The sequence below is a fragment of the Taudactylus pleione genome, unplaced genomic scaffold (assembly GCF_031769625.1).
Source record: "Taudactylus pleione unplaced genomic scaffold, aTauple2 ptg001990l, whole genome shotgun sequence".
NCBI lineage: Eukaryota > Metazoa > Chordata > Amphibia > Anura > Myobatrachidae > Taudactylus > Taudactylus pleione.
The window spans coordinates 9,033,387-9,053,085 of NW_028286386.1; the positions used below are offsets into that span (position 1 = coordinate 9,033,387).

Below are 19,699 nucleotides of genomic sequence, written 5' to 3' on the forward strand. Positions count from 1 at the left end.
CTCTTTGAGTCTTGCTGGGAAGTTCCAAGTCTGCAGTGTCTCCCAGATAGGACGTAATAGGAAAGAACATTTTTTTTGTTCTCACTGTAAAATCAATTCTTGGGGACACTGCATTTTCTCCCTGGTTGTTTGCTGATGGTTTTGCCTGTTGCATGATGAGTTCTCATTTGGGCTTTGTTATATAAATAACTGAGTTGCTGCAACTGGTGGGAGGTGTTAGAGTGGTTTCAGCCCCAATAGATTAACTATTTAGTGCCAATACGTCAGCCTTCCCTCTAATTACACAGTCTTCAGTGTCCCCCAGATGAACTCAGTACAATTGTGGGCCTATGTACTAAGCCTCTGAGAGAATGTGGATGGAGATAAAGTACCAACCAATCAGCTCCTAATGGTCCCTTTACAGGCTGTTTGAAAAATTATTTAGGAGCTGATTGGTTGGTACTTTTATCTCCACCCACTTTATCTCTCTCCAAAGTGTTTAGTACATAGACACCTTGATTTTTATAAAAAAAAAAAATATATTTTCTCTTTATATTTCTAGAAATTTAAGACCCCTTGGAAGAAATTCTTTACCTCCATGCCAGTTTATGCAATCATAGTAGCAAATTTCTGCAGAAGCTGGACGTTTTATTTATTGCTGATCAGCCAGCCTGCTTACTTTGAAGAAGTGTTTGGATTTCCAATAAGCAAGGTACAATGATCTAAGTCTATGATACTATGTCCTTTTCAAATACTTAAAAAACACTTAAAAAGGATAGAGACAATCAGCAGAAAGGTGAATTTTCATAGAAAAGGATACACCTGTATCACCAATTAATTATGACTTGCTACCCCAAGTCAAGGAGACTGCTATCTGTACCAATCATCATCACCACCGTCACCAGCATCACAATAATAATAATATATTTTTCTACTTAGGTTGGCCTACTCTCTGCAGTTCCACACATGGTAATGACAATCATTGTACCAATCGGAGGGCAGCTGGCTGATTTCTTAAGGAGCAGGCAGATATTGAGCACCACAACTGTAAGAAAAATCATGAACTGTGGAGGTACTAAGATTATTGCGATAAGTCAGTGTCCATGTGACTGTATTTTAATCTAGAACCAATTTATGAGGAGCTCTCAGTTTGCATAAATTAGCAATTTAATTACAGGTTTCAGAGTCCCAGTATAATTTTTTTTGTATCTGGCTTCCCATTGCTAGGCATGATATAAGTGGAACAGAATATCAATTCAATTCAGTCATTGAACAGATTCACATACATGAGTTGTCAACGAAACATATGTGCAAGTCATCTTCAATCATAAAACAAGAACACAAATTTTACATAAAGATAGTTTCTTTCCAACTGTTATCAGTAGGTTGAACAACAATTGTGCACTGAGCTAAATTGTCTTGTAGTGCGACTCAATATCGACCTATATTGGTCTGTTTGAGGGAAACATATTTAGAAATAAAACTTATAAATAAAACATTATTAGGATGAGACGTAGTGATTATACATTGAGCATTCCTTAAAATCCTCTTCTCGTAAATCTCTTGGACACTTGCCACTTCAGACCAATCCACGTCCCGCAGTCCTGACCACCCTCTCTATTCTATTTCTTGATAGCTGTGCAGTGTCCTATTCCACACAACAATGCCATAAGTCAAAACCCTTTCTATTATACACCTAAAAATGAGAGTCTCCCTACTCTTACCTCCTGGCAGCGGACTTTGCAAAAAAAAAAAAGTGTTGTTGAGCAAATACGGAGTGTGGACAGACCAGGATAATTCATTAGAAATGTTTATTTTATCACCAAGAATGTAAAAAACATTCACAACCTCTACTATCAGGCCTTCGAAGACTGCTGGTTGTAAAGGCTGCTTCCTAATTTTCCTTAAGGGAGATATGTATCAAACCTTGGAGAGAGAAAAAGTGGAGAGAGAGAATGCACCAACCAATCAGCTTCTGGCTGTGCTTGCAAAAATGTTAGTTAGGAACTGATTGGTTGGTGCATTCTCTCTCTCCACTTAATCTCTCTCCAAGCATTGATAAATCTCCCCCATAGCCTGTAAAATGGCAGTTAGAAGCTGATTGGTTGGTACTTTTTTCTCTCACTTTTTAGCTTTCCAAGGTTTGATGCATCTCCCCCTATTTCTACTATGAGCTTTTTCATTTTGTTCACGTTCAAAATGTGATTCTTATTACATTTTGCTAGCAAAGAGACTTCACTTCTATAAGCTGTCTCTTCGTCATATCTTCAGGCCTATAGTAGCAGTAGCATTTGCAAACTTGTTCACTTTAACAGAAGTAGATATAGGTGCACCATCGCACGTAAACAGAATGCAACGCTGGGCTTAAAACAGCCCCCTGCAGTACACCTGTGCTTATTACATTATCAGTATTATTGATTCATGAATATCATTGGTACAATACAGTAGTTTTTTTCCAATATGCCAGTAGCAGCAAATGACACAAATCCATAGGATCTACTTTTTTGTACCCACAAACAGGACAGATTGTTAAGCATATTCTGTTGGAAGTACAAACAAACAAATATGTGTAATCAGTGAAATTATTGATAAATTGACTATTAGCTGGGAAGTTGATAGCTGGAGCTATAGATGCTGGGGTTATGTAAAAGTTTAATTACGGAATGTATTTATGCAATACTTTAACAAAAAGCTGTACCAGCTAAAATGCAGTACATTTAAAACAAATCCCCATAGAAATAATAAAAAATGTTGTACTCTCCATCATGATGTGATAGAGAGCCCATTGTCCACATCTATAAATGCTTACTGGGTAGAACAGTGCCATACATGTCCTACTGACCTTGAGGAACATTGTAACTAAAATGCTGTGTACAGCACCAATTTCTTGTGTCTATCATATACAGTACTGAGAACACTGCCGAATCTGATGTATGAGGGGCCCGAGTCACCGATTTATAATAACCATCTCACCGTAATTGTGTATGTGCAGGGTTTGGAATGGAGGCCACACTGCTGCTTGTGGTTGGCTATTCTCATACAAAAGGCATTGCAATTTCCTTTCTCGTCCTTGCTGTAGGATTCAGTGGCTTTGCTATATCAGGTAAGGTCTCTAGACCTGTACACTATGTTTGCCATGTCCCATAATGCCTTTTTTTATTGACTATAGTAGTGTTGCTCCATATTTATGCAGGTAACAATGATGGGTCAAACACTGGATGGATGATGATGATAGAGTATTTATTTATATGCTCTCTATTCCAAAAATAGTCTAGAGAAGGTGTTAGGGATAATAATATTATTCAGACTGAAATAAACATAGAATATAAGTGAAATTAAACAATAACCCTCCTGTTTATCATTATTCCCTTTATAATATCACAATCTCTGTATTTGATTTACAATAAGTTTCCTATGGCATTAAATATAGCTAGCAAATTATGGCCGGCTTAGTATAATTATTCAATCTTTGTATTTTAGGAACCTATGGCAGCTGTCTATAATAAATTACATTACATAAAGAGGACAGCTCACCTATAGGTACTACTACCAGTACTACTAATATCTATTACTACTACAACTGATAATAATTAAAAAGCTGTGTTTTAATACCATGTCATTTTATTTCTATAATGTGGCAATCCACTATACAGACTGTAACACTGCAATTGCTGTGTCCTGGTGATAATATCATATACACAGACACATTCGCTAATGGTGCATACACACGGTCAGATTTTTCCTTCAGATCTGAACGATAACGATTTAAAAATCGTTCAGTCGTTCCTATCTGAAGGAAAATCTGACATATCTGACATCTGATGTGTTTGCAGTCAGACTTGGACAATTCCATTAATTTTAATGCAGTCAAAAATCGTTCAAAACTTTGGTAAAATCGTTCAAAACGTTCATCTGACAAATCTGACCGTGTGTATGCTCCATAAGTGCCTTCCCCTACAGCCACTGTGAGGAGTACTGTTAAACTATTTTATAAGTAAAGCAGTACCAGAAGTAGTAAGTAGTGATATAAGGGTGAAAACTATAAAAGTAATTGATTGATTGTACGAGTGCCCAGTGGATTTTATATTCTCCAGAAAACCCTGCCAGCATTTTGGATAACAGATCCTACGCTTGCATTGGTGTTGTAATGGGATAGACTTAAATAGATGACATCTATATTAACCTTTTTTTCTATTTCAACATTGTTAATTAAGGTAAATTGCTGATGATGGTTGCTATGGTACTGTGTTATAATATTATTAAAATGTATATATTTTAGTGCCATCATATTACAAATTTCACAACGATCTCATTTACCAAATATTGTTACTCGCAACAATATAGTTTTTTTTAATGGTATCCTTTTTTTTATTCAGTATATTTTTTCTGTCCAGTTTTAAACCATTATGGAACGAAAGTTTCCATCCCACAATTTATGCATTTTTAATTAATCTTTACCGCTGATGCCAAAAATGATACGTAATCACTACTTAATTAAATATCCTTTCACGATGCCTCCTATTTTTATTTCTCTAATTAATTTCTACAAACAATGATACTAATATTTGAACATTATTTTAATTAACTTTGAGTTCTGATAACATCTGGGTAGTCTGCCAGATGGAGAATCTGCTAGTCTAGTATGTAAATAATATTTACTTTCCTATTTGTTGTTTTATTACTAGCTCTGCAATCTGATGCTGATTAGCAAATCACTGAACAAAGATGCCAGAGGCTGTCATTATACATGAATAATCTCATAGAACCTCATTACAGCTCCTGAAACAAACAGATTATAATGTTAATTTCAGTGAGTAGAAAAGACACACATCCAATGCCGATACGAATATTTGTATCCGAGGACTATGGCTGAAATACAAGTTGGCTTATACTAGCTTTTTTACATAAGCCAACTTGTATTTTATATATAATAGATATACTACTCTTGGGTGTGTGGTCAAGTGCTGATATATGCTCGCCTTGCGTTCAACCATCTAAGGCATATATTAGAGCATGACCTTACACCCAAGAGTGATATAGCTATCTTTTAAAATGGACCATGTTGTGACAAAATAGTTCTACGTGGAGATGATGTAGGGTGACACAGATACAGAATAGGAGATAAAATAGCTCAGTCAGAATGGGCTTTTTAATTTTAATTATTTTTAGTGAATAAACATGTAACTGGAATACAGTGTACGTGAATAAAACAGGGAAACATTCAGAGTAGGCTGTTTAAACAGTTGAACATTAATGAATACAGTCACTTTAAGAGTGGTTCATTTTGAAAAGAAAACACGTTGAACAGTGACTTATAGTGTCAGAAAGTGCTTATTGCTTTAAGGTGTGTACACACCTACAGATATATCTGTTCAATCTGTCTGGTGGGAAGGAAAATCTGGTCCATTTTCCAGTGTTTGGCAACAAATTTCTATTGTTATTTGCTTCCATCCCACCAGACAGATTGGACAGATATATCTATAGGTGTGTACGCAGCTTTACAGTGCCAAGAATTGCTGTACTAACGAGGGAGTTTATCAGTAGTGATTTGAAGTGGTGGTTTGCTTGTGCAGTGATGTGCTGGTGGGAAGTAGTTCAGGTATTCGGTCACGCTGGAGGTGTGCAGTCATTGGGAAATGCACGGTCACAGTGGCGGCACTGGGTAGGTGATGCCCAGTGCGGCTAATAGGTTCTCTGTCTGAAAGGGGATGTGGTCTCATGGGTGTGGCCTTGTGTAACACCTTCATTTCATCACTCTGGGGGTCAGGGGTTAAAGTGGGCAGGAACGGGGTGGAATGGAGTTCCGTCACCTCTAATGGTAGGTGGAACTAGTTCCACCTCCACCAAGGCCCTGCACAGAAGTCCTACAGACAGAGAGCCACTCATTGTCTGCCTAGGGAGGCTCAATTTCATCAGAGAAACCAGCATATACAGTAGGTAAGGAAAGAATGAAGCGAAGGCAATACATAGGGGTTACAAAAAAACATTGGGCATCAAAGTGACATAGACTAGTTTCTGGGGACCCCATAAAAAAATCTAGAGCCACGGCAAAAAAATAACTGATATAGAATTTTTTTTTTCTTTTTAAATGATCTAACATTGTAGTCTCAGCTGATGGCAGGAATGTTAAAAAAGCATCTAAAATGTATTTCACACTGTCATAGCCCCCCAAAGCTTTTGGGGGCCTAGGCGGCCCCCAGCCTTTCACTTTACCAGTTCCTGTACACAACAGTGTGTTTGTTTGTGTAAAAAAACAGTTTTCACACTTTGTTTTGGCCTATCAGACTAGCGGGGTGGGGTGTGGTGTAGGCGGCGGGAGAGATGAGTTCCACCACCTCTCCAGGACCACTTTAAGCCCTGCTGGGGGCGTACCGAGCACTCGCGAACATGCCAGGCTGTCCCCAGAGACTCCCCACAATGCCAGCTTCTCATTAGTTATCGGAGCCGTGTGCTACACAATATATCACAGTGCAGCACCTGGCTCCCGTTTACTGAGGAGGAGAAGGCATGTAAACTTAGTGGGGTTTAGTCATTTTAACACCATTTCATAAATATATCATTTCAGTAGTTTGTGATGTGTCATGAGACGATAGTTTCCCTACAGTCGCAATGCTTCCTGTCCAGTGAGATATACAACCATCACACAGGGGTATAGAAAGCAATTGCTTGACCACCCTAGCAATAATTTTCGGGGAATGGAATGAAGTTGTGTTTCCATACCCTCCTCTCTTTCGTAGGTCCCCCCTCTGCTTTTCTGCACATTCTCTGCCTGCATCCTGCCTCACCTCCAGGTCCCATAGGCATCACAAACACTATGGGCCCGATCCGAGATGAACGGAATTGCACAGCCACACACAAGCGGTAATACCGTCCAGCTATAATGCTATGCTGCAGGAGGTGTCTCCTGTCAGCAATTGCAATCCCAGCGCTGAGACAGAGGTCGCAGCCTGGGATCACCATCTCGGCCAGCTGAATAATCCTCCGCTTACGCAGACTGGTCGGCTTCTGGCTGCTTGCAAGGCCAGGAAGTCTGGGTCCATGGACGCAGACCCTGGTCTCAACCCTCCCAGAATACGGGGACGTCACATCCCCGTCTCCAGGAATGCAGGCTGTCCCCACACCCCCTTCAGAGGCTTGGGGGAACTGTGTGTGGGATTGCATGCGCAGACCACTAAGCATCGGAGGTGCACTAACCATCGTGTTAGCGTACATCTATGAATCAGGCCCTGTGGCTGTTATAGTTCTTCCCTTAAAATCGACCTTTTTAGCTTCTATAAGCACAAGCAACTAGTGATCCATTACCTTGCACTGCATTTATCTATTGACCACTATGTCAAGTGTAGGAGCTGTGCACAACCTGGTACAACCTTGCTCTTTGCACCTAACAGCCAGTGGCAGATCGAGGGGGTCAATTGGAGCGATCGCCCCCCCAGCACAGTTTGTCCGACCATTATCCTCTCTCGCCTCTGCATCATTAAGTTCAGAGGCGAGAGATGATAATGGCTGGGCTGTGCTGTGATCGGAGCTCCTGTCTCCCAGTTAGGGGGATGTGTCAGTGACAGGCTGTCACCTGACCCGGGAGCCAGGGAGGAAGCGATCACAGCCGGCTCCTCACACCCTGTGATCAGCTGTGTGGTCTAAATAGACCACACGCTGATCACTGCTAAAAAAAAAAAAACCCCCAAAAAACAACTTACCTCTGTCTAGGGACCGAAGATCAGGGCTCCGGTGATGTCCTCCCTCCAGTCAGCTGGTCTCCCATCTCCTGCACTGTGACCCTAGTCAGCTGCTGCATTAAACAGCTGACCGGGTCACAATGCAGGAGCCGGGAGACCAGCTGACCGAAGCCCAGAGGGAGAACTTCAACGGAGCAGCAGAGGTAAGTGAAAGTAAAGAAGGGCAGCGAGGGGGAGGGGAGGCGATTTGCCGCTTTTGCTGCGAGGGGGGGCAGAGTTAATCATTAACTCGCCCCCCCCCTAATACAACAGTCTAGATCCGCCCCTGCTAACAGCCAAGAAAACACCACCCTGTCTGCCACCGTTGTGCTCCCTGCCTCTAGAAAACCAGCCAGCATCCTGCCACCGGCCCGCTCTAGAAAGGGAAGGGGGGGTGAGATGTGCCGCTAATCTGTTGGAATCAGGTCTGTCCACCCCTGGCTACAATCCATCCATTAGGCTTAAGCTGGGTATGCATTAGATTATATTTTGAATGATTTGCCCAATTCCGAAAGATCGGAACAACAAATCATTCAAATCGTCAAGTGTGTGTGCACGCTCCCGTTGTGTCGTCTGTCGCGTCTTCAGGTCCGCCAAGCTTGTGGATGCGGCAGGGGAATGACTTATTGTGCGGTCATTCACCAAATTGTGTGGTGTGTACGGACTACATGATACCATATGTCGTCCGTTGCATTTGCCGTCGGCTGGGTACACAGATAGACTTATGTGTACCCAGCTTATGAAAGGAATAACTTGCAGTACATGGGGATAAAAAAAATCATTACAAGGCAAATTATTTTGTTGTACTTGAAATAGTTTTAGGACTTGAGCCAATATTGGGATATATAAGGGCTGTGTACGATACTTTAAGATTTCAGTGTTCATTCTCGTATATTACAGTGAACACAACTTTTTTTCTTTTTATTCATGCTCTTGTCATGCTGCAGCAATCTATTGTGCAGTTAGCATGTGTTAGTGCAAGAGAAATAGGTTTTAAGTAGGACATTAAATTTTAAAAACACAATTGTGGAAACGAGCCCATAAGAAACCAATTACCCTACTTTAATGTGCTTCTTGATGACTGCATTTGACAAGCACATTAACAATGGATAAGTGTGAACAGCTCTTTGGCTGTGGTTAAGGTTCGTCTTATTTGTTTGATTTTATCCAGGAGATCAAGTCAAGGAGCTTCTTCACTTTTGGAGACATGTCTCTTATCGTCTTGCTCAGCAAATGTAGATAGAACATCAAGGGGTAAATTTACTAAAGGTCTATTTAAAATCAATTTAAAATCTATTTAAATTGATCAACGCTAATGTTGTGCTTCTGGGGCTAAATTACTGACAGACAATTTTTTGTGTTAGTAAATATGTGATTTAGCCCCTGAAACACAACAATGCTGTTGATTGATTTAGGTTGATTTGAAATGGATTAAAATCGATCTTTAGTACATTTACTGCCAAATATCTACAACATATATATATTAGTAGCTCTTTAATATAAGGTAACTTATCATCGTTGCTATTGACCTGTTCTGTACACTCTTTTTCCTGTTATGGATGAATTTTATTATTATTATTGTTAATAATTAAATGACGACTAATCCTACAGTACAGGTTGCCTTATATTAAGAAACTATGCAGATTGTAAAATAAAAACCAGACCGTGTATTCTGGTAATACCTCCAGTGGGTTGGAATTCAGAAATATGGCATTTAAACATCTATACATTGAGGACTAGAGGGAACAAGTAACCAACATATCCAACTTTAGGCTATAATACTTAGGTGACAGAACATATGTGGTTTGGTGTTGATACTGAGTGGCTTATACAGAGTTAGGAGCAAAAAGTAACAATTTGCTCCTGGAATGAACCATGTTGCAAGGGTGCAAATGCTTTTTATAATACTGACTAATTTTGCATGTAGCGAACAATTACTGGCTAACTTTGTTTTTACACTGAGATTTAGAAATAAACTAGGAAACATTCTTCCCAACTCTGTCTCTTTGCACATTGGGGATGGCCATCAGTGGGCTGCCCATCGAAGGTTCCCTTGGTTGTTACAGTGGTTTGCACCCCTCGATGGCCACATCTGCTGGTGGGCATTCCGTGCTGCTGGAATTAGGAAAAAACATTGGTTCCCAGTTAGCCATTGATGGCAAAACCATCGGCCATCAGTAGCTAACCATCAACTGTTCTTAATCCCCTACTGCTCATTTTAAATTTGCCCAAGCTGTAGTGCAAATGGTTTTGCCAAGGTGCTAATTTGCTTCTTCTCTTCTTCTTTATTTGATATGCGCCAAACTCTGCATAATTACCTGAGATACTACTACATTGTGTAAATATTATACACTCTAGCAGATGATACATGAAGAAAATTTTTAAAACTCTTGTTGTGTAAAATGTAGGAAAGGTCATTTGCAAAACTTGCCACCTAGATAGATACCTATGTCTCAATCTGTGCCTAATTTTGGAGGATTGTAGGAAGGACTGTATATGTGCATAGTGGATTAAGTCAAACTTTTTTCCCCCTCTAAAATACTGCACAGTTTATCCTGAATTATGTTTTAAATTAATCATGGGAATGAAGTGATATTCTTATTACATGTTCTTATTACATGTATAATTTTTATGAATTGTTGTTTTTCTTTTGTTCCATTGGTTGGAATGTAGATAGAAATAATGTTTCCCCTAGAAGTGTACTTGGAAAGTGTAGCAGGCATTATAGATCACACCTGGGGTCTATGTATAATATAGTGGTGCAGTCCCACTCTTTCCTCCATAAATGCATGGTTATTCATTTGGGAAGAGGTTGGAGGAGAAGTTAATAATAAGATACATATTTACCATGCAGGATGATGTGCTGCTACCTTCCCTTCTTCCTGCACCAAATCCTCCAAATATATAGTGTGTATGTAAATTGATAAAAATTGCTTGACGAGTTACTAATCTTTATTGGCTGACATCTTGTTATAGGTTTTAATGTTAACCACTTAGACATTGCACCAAGATACGCAAGTATTCTTATGGGGATATCTAATGGAGTTGGAACCTTATCTGGAATGGTGTGTCCACTCATTGTGGGTGCAATGACAAGACATAAGGTAAAGTCTCTGTGCAATAATGGGGGACATGTTTTACCTCATTTTACCCTATTTGCCCCTAGTTCCCATTATATAATGTGAATGCAAGGATCTGTTTACATGACAGTTGAGGAAAAGAAGGAGAAAAAGGACTATTTATAAATATATCAAATAAAACTTCGCTTTTAATAGATATATTAAAATGTTCTATATACTAGATCAAACATAGACATACAATATATAAATTATGACAAAAAAGAAGCTATCTGTGGTCGGTAATGGCATACAATTAAGAGCAACTGTGCTCCATTCCATAAGCCCTATGTCAACATACCACAAAATAAATTATCTGAATACCAATGTTCAATTTAGTTAGCGGGCACAATACAAATGGATAAAAGATAGTGCTGATAAGAACCGCATATATGATCTTAACCAGTGCTTGAAGTGGGAATTTAGAGGTGGGGGTATGGAGAATGAATCTCTCTCCCCCCCTTGGGCCCCTGCTTCCATATCACCACATTGTACATCTCACCCCCCACTTCCCCCTGCCTGCTCCCCTCTCTCACACCCTGCCCTTCTCACTGATTCCCTCAATTTCACCCCTGGTGGCCGTGAGCCCTGTGATTGGCTGGCAGCCGCTAGCCCTGTGATTGGCTGGCGGCTGCGAGACTTGCAATTGGCTGGCAGCCAGGTGTGCTGACTATAACCGGGACCGGATGCTTTGTCCCGGCTACATGCCAGCATCTCCGCTGCCACTGATCGAGATGTGTCCCCTGCGGGACACATCTCTACACATTTCCACCACTGTTCCAGTGCTGGGATGCCATACTGCATCCCAGCACTAGTGCATTCTTTTCTGTGGCTAAAATGAAGTGGGGCTGGGAAGTGGCGGTATGTCATACCGCCGTATACCGCCCCACTTCGACCACTGATCTTAACGACATAAACTGATGAGACCTAAACATCCATGAAAATCGTTAATAACACCCTAACACAATCACATCAGCTGTTAGACATATAATATCACTTTATGCAGGCATGTACAAATAGCAAATCCCTTCAGGGATAACATGCAAAACAACAATGGAATCAGGTTCTTTTATTAAAGTGCTTTATACAAAATGTTGTGGCAATTAGTATCACTTCTTACATGTAGAGTCCCTTCAGGGATAACCTCATATAAAATATCAATAACATCGAGTTTCTCTGTCTAAATGGATTCACAATTGCTGATTAAATATAGGATATCAGAATTAGTGATGGTAACTCCTAACAAAAATGTATTAAAAAGAAAGAATGGAGGAGAGATGAAAAATAGTCTCCTTTGGTTATCAATTACCTAAGGCAGCTGCTGCTCCTTGTGTGACCTGCATTCCTACAAGGAGTGAGCGTACCCTCTGTAAGTCCTGGGGAGTGAATAAGTATAATGGGTATCTACTGTTGAACCACAAACACAGATAAGCCCTGTGAAAATGATTTCGGCGCAGGGACCACTGGTCAGCGGTGCAATGAGTTCCCCAGATATTATGTATATCAGGTAAGTAACGGAATCACCCTTTAGCAGTGGAGCACGCTGCTGCTCTCTATAGGCAAATGCCTAGTGAAGAGTGAGTGCTGTTCCCTTGTTGGGTGGTAACAGAAGAGAGATATATGGTGGAAATGTAAGAATCCCAGAGGGTGGGGAGACACTGATGTGAGTAAGGCATTGCAGGGTTCAGCAGAGCCAACCCCCTGTCCGGAGTTACAGTCCACCTGAAAAAGAAAGTAGCTACGTGGTAACAAGTGTACCAACTACCAAGAGTGATGTAATGATCTGCGGTATAGTTTGCAGCGCTGCGTTCTCAGGGTGACCAGCTTGTGCACATCGGTTTCCCTCTGCAACATACGGCCGTTTCACTGTATCACTTCGACAGTGTGCACCCCTAGCTTCTTTTTTTGTCATTTATATGTATTGTATGTCTGTTTGATCTAGTATATAGAACATTTTAATATATCTATTGAAAGTGAAGTTTTATTTCATATACATTTTTTCTAACGAGTTTCCCCCAAAAACCCTTTTCTCCTTCTTTTCCTGACAAGTTAATATACTCTTCGGGGTGCACCCACATATGTGTGATTTATTTTCAAAGTATTTCAGCATATAACACCTTTTTTTTGATAATGAGTAGACCATCTTGATTATTATCTAATGTGAGATTCATTCCTTTTTTCACATCTCTGCCTGTGCTCAGGTTTTCCCATTAACCCCCCCCCCCCCGCCCCCCTATAGTGTACATGACAGATGATTCAGACACTGGGAAACTTTGACAGAAGTCATCCATTCACCTATGTCCCCAGAGGCTATACTATATCATATGATAGATTTTCATCTACAGTCAACTTGTGCTTGTATGAAATTTTTATTTACTGTTGATATGTTTAGCTTTCAAAGATATTCCACACATACACCCGACATTTATAATAGCCAGAGCTATGGTTCTCCCCTACCATAATGTAATCTAAAATTACTTTTTCTGCTGATTTATTGTTTATTTGTGATTATTTATTGCTATCCCCTGTACTATAGAAAGCAATAATTACAGGACTATGGTTACTTCGGGATGTAGTTTATGTGACCAGTGGGTGCAAGGCCACTGGTCACAATCCCGACAGCAGAATACCGGCTAGGAGTTTTTGATGGGCATCGAAATACCGACGTCTATCATAATCCCGACGCCGGAATCCAGGACAACGCGTGCCCGAACAAGGTAAGTCCGGGGCACCTGTCCTGTTAGCCGCGGGGGGGGAGGGTTAGGTTTAGTGGGGGCTGATTAGGGTTAAGCCCTGCTCGTGGGGAGGTGACGGTTAGGCACCCCCAGGGAGAGGTTAGTGTTGGGTACCACTAAGGGAGAGTTAGGGTTAAGGGGAGGGGGGGTGGACAGGGGAGGCCTTTGCAGTGGGGTTGATTTGAATGGTAAGTACATAATTAATGCATTTGATGGCTATTTAAGGGGGGGTCTGCTGGAATTTGGTGGCTGCACACACTTATTGGAACACTTGGATTGAACACTGGTGTGACAGAGCCCGGATGGGGTTGGTCATTTTGTGACGGTGAAAATGGATTCAAAGTTGTTTATTGCTCGAGTCTAGAACGGCTTGTGAGAGGACCGAAGTCGACAGACAACCTCTTTATAAGTATACTATATGAAAAGTTTGATGAACATTTGTGCATGAACTTACTTTTGTGGATATTTGGACAGTAAAGTGTGGTTAACTGAGAGGTGGTGAACATTAAATATGACGTTTTTTGCATCTTGGAAAATAGAGTAGGGCCCTCTTATTTTGTGGACATATGGTGAAATCCCTGTGAAAATGGCACTGCCACCATTTTCACAGAGACCTGTGCATGCAGAGTAGAGAAATCACGGGAAAATCACAATTTACACCAGGATTATGTGACTGCTCTCAGTACACGAAGGATGGCAAAGACCCAGAACAGAGTTGCAGAGTCTAATGTATCCACGGTCTTCACCAGGGACACGCAAGGAAGATTGGACTTCACTCGGCACGCAGGTCACAGCCCTCTGACTGGGTTTCTTGTGCACAGGCTGGTGATTTCTGAAGATTGTTGAGACAGACTGAGTGACAGGGCTGGTAGCCCAAAGGCAAGCTGGATAATGGTCATCAGGTACAGGCTGGAAACCAAGCAGTCAGTGTGACACCAGGAAGCGGACTTCAGGAGGTCAGGAGGAAGCCAGAGTCATAACCAGGAAGACATGCAAGGCATTACCAGAGAAGTAGGCAAAAGGACTGTCAACAAGCTGGATACAGTTAAATAGTAAGTAGGCGAAAGCAGGCAAACGTCGGAGTACAGGAGTGAGTCTAATATTCTGGCGGTGATACACACTGCCAAAGCAGTTTGAAATAGGCTAAGTCATTTGAATTTGCTGCCAGCGTGATGTCATTGTGACATCAGCAGTTACATGACGGTTAGTTAGTACAAATCTGGCAGAGAGCTGTGTGACCGTGCCTACAGTACAGTGTAGCAGACCCCAGGAATGGCACTCTATGGAGGCAGGTGCCCACAGGATCAGCGTTACCGGATCCAGTAAAGAGAAGCCAGGATCCAGCATGCCAAACAGGTGCCCAGGGCCGGCTCTAGGGGTGTTCCACCAGTGTGTTCGAACAGGGGCACCACCCATAGAGGGCGCACCCCTCCCCAACACCCCAATTTCAGCGGGACAGTACTGTCCCGCTGTTCCACCCGTGGGCCGAAGTGGCCCGCGGGTGGTCAAATCGGGAGGCTGGGGACCCCCACTGCCACAGATGTGCAGCGGTGCCGGACCCCCGAGTCTGAATGGATGCTGCGCGCATGTGCGCAGCATCCATTCAGTGACTGAAGAGGGCTGGGGAAGCCCAACTAGTGAGCCCCCCCCCCAGCCTGATGTTTCTAGGCGCCTCCAAATAACATCACGTAGGAGGCGTAGCCTATGGAAATTAGGAATGCCCCCTATTTTTGGTCTCTCTTCTAGAGAGAGACCATATTCCCAGTTTCCAGGGGTTTGGGCATGTGTAGTAGACCTGTGCAGTAGTTGGCGAGAGATAGGGAACCTATAAGGAGGCTGCATACGGCCTCTTTCTCTCTTAAACTGCCCCTGGCTTAAGGTGCATACACACTACACGATATGCTCCCTGAGCGATATCCTGTAGTGTGTCCCCGGCAGGCTGTGCTCAATGTCGTTCATGACATTGAGCACAGCCGCTGAACGATATCATTAACGATATCGTTCAGCGCCGGGCTCTCTTCCCCCATTCCCCAACATGCAGCAACCTGACGAGGTCGTCAGATTGTGCTGCATGTTTAGGCGATGGACAATGTCGGAAACGACCAGCGGGAGTGCGCACCGCTGGTCGTTTCCGACATAAAAGTGCACGATTACTGAGTGATTGCACGATTACGATGTCGTAATCGTGCAGTCGCTCAGTAATATCGCCCAGTGTGTACCCACCATTAGGGTTAAAAATCCTGATGGTAAATATTTAAATTTGTCCACTCTCCAATTGTATTGCCTGCTCTAAAGACTAATATGTACAGTAGCTGATTTTGGTCACATTGTTCCAATGTTTATAGTGTGTATCTGCACTAACACCGTGATATATAAGTGAAAGGAGGAAGTAACATGGAGGAATAATAAGACTTAAGACAGAGACTGAGTACATGATCGAGGAAGACAATGTAATAGCAGATCATCTAAATAATTATTTTTGTTCAGTATTCACTACAGAAAAAGAGGGGAAGGGGCCACAGTTAAGTTGCAGAGGAATTCATACAAATGAGGTACATGAAAATACATTTACAGAGAAGAGGATCCTAACAGAACTCTCAAAACTGAAAGTGGATAAATCAATGGGACCAGATGGGATACATCCAAAGATACTAAAAAGAGCTTAAAGGGGTTCTGGTAACACCATTAACAGAATTATTCAACCAGTCACTAGTATCAGGAGTGATTGCAGAGGACTGGAAAAGAGCAAATATAATACCACTGTACAAAAGTGGAAGCAAAATAGAAGCAAGTAACTACAGACCATTAAGCCTTACATCAGTAGTGGGATAGTAGTGGGAAAATAATGGAAACACTATTAAAAGAAAGAGTGGTGGAATATCTCAAATCCAACAATTTACAGGATCCCAAACAGCATGGATTTACTCAGGGAAGATCACGCCAAACAAATCTTATTGACTTTTTTGACTGGGTGACAAAAGTAATACTGTAGATCAAGGGGGGCCGTAGATGTAGCTTATCTAGACTTTAGTAAGGCTTTTGATATGGTCCCACATCGCAGACTGATAAACAAACTGGAAAGCTTGAGACTGGATTCTATGACTGTTGAATGGAGAAGATTTTGGTTGCAGGACAGGAAACAGAGAGTTGTAGTAAATGGAGTGTAGTCACAGGAGAGAAATGTAACCAGTGGAGTACCCCAGAGATCTGTACTTGGGCCAGTGCTTTTTAATAATCTATGTTGGTGATATTGCAAGTGGTATTAAAGGGAATGTATGCAGATGACACAAAAGTATGCAACAGGGTAGACACACCAGGAGGGGTAAAACAAATGACTGAGGATCTGTTTAGACTAGAGGAATGGGCAAGAACATGGCAACTACAGTTTAATGTCAAAAAATGCAAGATTATGCACTTGGGTCTCAATAACCTAAAGGCTAAATATAGGATCAAGGACACTATACTGGAAAATACAGAGGAGGAAAGGGATTTAGGAGTCACCATTTCAGATGACTTGAAGGCAGGCAAGCAATGCACCAAAGCATTGAGAAAGGCAAGTCAGATGCTTGGTTGCATTGGAAGAGGAATCAGCAGGAAAAAATTAGTGATAATGCCACTGTACAGTAGGTCATTGGTACAGCCTCATCTAGAATACTATGTTTAGTTCTGGAGGCCATAGATACATTAGAGATGGTACAAAGAAGGGCAACTAAAATGGTGCATGGCCTACAGCACAGAACTTACCCAGAAAGACTAAAATATCTTAATATGTATAGTTTGGAGCAGAGAAGGGAAAGAGGGGACATGATAGAAACTTTCAAATACATCAAGGGTTTTAACAAGGTACAGGAGGGAAGCATTCTTCAAAGGAAGAGAAGTACTGTACAAGAACACAAGGACATGCACTGAAACTGGATGGAGAGAGGATCAGAGGAAATTTGAGGAAAAACTACTTCACAGAAAGGGTAGTTGATAAGTGGAATAGCCTCCCATCAGAGGTGGTTGAAGCTAAGATGGTCGAACAATTTAAACACGCTTGGGATAAGCATAACAATGTTTTTAAGAGAGACCTAAGGAGCAAATAGGGTTGAAGTTGCCAAAAAGATAAATGAAAAGGAGCAGACTAGATGGGCCAAGTGGTTCTTATCTGCCGTCAAATTCTATGTTTCTATGAAAAGACTTGTTTGTGTTTACAACATGATCCCCTTGTAATTGTTAGAGTAATCAATTGATGAAACTATCTATATGATCACATCTTGGTTCTAAGCTTCCCACTGAATATATGCTGAGACGGAGAGTAGGGAAATGTTTAATATACCAACAGCGGGGATTCTGGCGGTCACAATGCCGACGCCGGAGCCACGGCACAAATTGGAATACCGGCGTTGGTGTCCTGAATGCCGGAATCCTGAAGGTAAGTAGCGGGGTTGGGGGGAGGGTTAGGATTTGGCACTAGGGGAAGGGTTAGTCACTAAGGGAGGAGGGTTAGGTTTAGGCATCGGGGAGGGACGGTTAGGGTGGGGTGAGGGGTTAGGTTATGTATACTTGCCGTCAGGATGCTAACCTAGTCGGGATGCCGGCGTTCGGATTCTGACCGCTGGGATCCCGAACGCCGGCATACCATAGCTAACCCGGAGAGCACCATAAATCATTTACTGTTTCGGTATTAATATTATTGTTGTTTATTTGTAAGTTGCCATAGTGATGCACCACGCTGGACAATGCAGAAAGCATACATATATCAGTTATTCATGATGTTTTAGTTCTGGTGTCCTTTTGTTCTAATTCTCATTTTATAAACTCAACTTTTCTTCAATTCTAGACTCGTGAAGAATGGCAAAATGTGTTTCTGATTGCGGCAATAGTCCACTACAGTGGCGTTATATTTTATGGTATCTTTGCTTCGGGAGAGAAGCAGGACTGGGCAGATCCAGAGGAGCTTAGTGAAGACAAGTGTGGTATTATTGACAATGATGAACTTGCAGAAGAGACTGAACTGAACAATGAATCATTCACTAGTCCAAGTAAAAAGTCCAGCTATGGTGCTACCATACAGAGTAATGAGGTGCGTAAGGCAGGCTGGAGGAGGCAGAAGGGAATGACCCAGGACTTGGATGAACAAACTTCCTACCACTATGAAAATGGAAATTTTCAAGACACCTAGTACTGGGAGTGCAATACTCAAGTGTTCCAATAAGCACAGCATATTTTCTTTAAGAAAGTTTACAATTGAAGATTGACGATGCAAGAGATCTAACAGATAGCACTTTTACTTCACAGTGGAATATATTGGCTGATTTTTTTTTATAAATGTAAATTACCCACTGAACATACTGATTATACCATTACATGGTATAGTGCACTTTAATAGCAGTGCAACGTTAATGCTATGCAACAATAACATGCATGTACCCATGATAGCTGTTAACATTTTTCATTTCCCCTTTAGGAGCTTATATCCAATCACTGCGGTATTCTTCATCTTTTAAATGTTTCCCGCCCATTGATGTGTTAATGTTTTATTTCTTTATATAAAAATATATAGACGGTGAACTCTGTTACTATTTCTACTGACTGAAGTACAACTGATTATATGGGGTAATCTGTATGTCTTTGTGTGTGCAGGGTGATGAGATTTGTGTTTCTTTGTTTCAGATCCCTATTTTTATAGAACCTTATAAAATAGGCATTACTTGAGGTAACTCATAATAAACTTTTCTTAATTAAACGTCTCTGAAAGGAAAAGTTTCTCAGTACAGCAGTATTATAACCGATTGCATAAACTATTTCACTGCAATCACTATGTTTGACAGGAATAGTTTATTTGCAGGTTTCCTCTGTACATAGACTGTGACCGAGATGTCCACTGCCCTCCTTAATGTTTTATTTCAGTAAATGGCGTACATAAATATATGAAATGTTATTGTGATTTTATTCTGTTATCAAAAATACAACAATCTACTTGTTTATGAAAATTCTCTTTTTTTTATCATTTAGAAGTGCAAAAATATCATAACACTAGTGCATGGACAAAAGGATAGTATAGTGCATATACCAATTTCATAGAGATTATTTGAATCAAAATATTGGTAACTGCCTAAGGAGGTCTTAGCACAGATGTTTATGTGGCAGTGAAACAGTGGTTGGAGTGGAC

At 41.3% G+C, this 19,699-nt stretch overlaps 1 protein-coding gene across 1 annotated transcript in view; it reads left to right on the forward strand.

Moving 5' to 3' along the window:
- The window catches only part of SLC17A8 (solute carrier family 17 member 8), a 40,413-nt gene extending 20,960 nt beyond the window's left edge, over nucleotides 1–19,453 (forward strand). The window contains exons 8-12 of the mRNA XM_088465539.1: nucleotides 542–691; nucleotides 919–1,051; nucleotides 2,972–3,082; nucleotides 10,671–10,798; nucleotides 18,368–19,453. Coding sequence (XP_088321665.1) covers nucleotides 542–691; nucleotides 919–1,051; nucleotides 2,972–3,082; nucleotides 10,671–10,798; nucleotides 18,368–18,709 — 864 coding nt within the window. The 3' untranslated portion in view covers nucleotides 18,710–19,453. The remainder of the gene's footprint in view (nucleotides 1–541; nucleotides 692–918; nucleotides 1,052–2,971; nucleotides 3,083–10,670; nucleotides 10,799–18,367) is intronic.
- The last annotated feature ends 246 nt before the right edge of the window (nucleotides 19,454–19,699 follow it).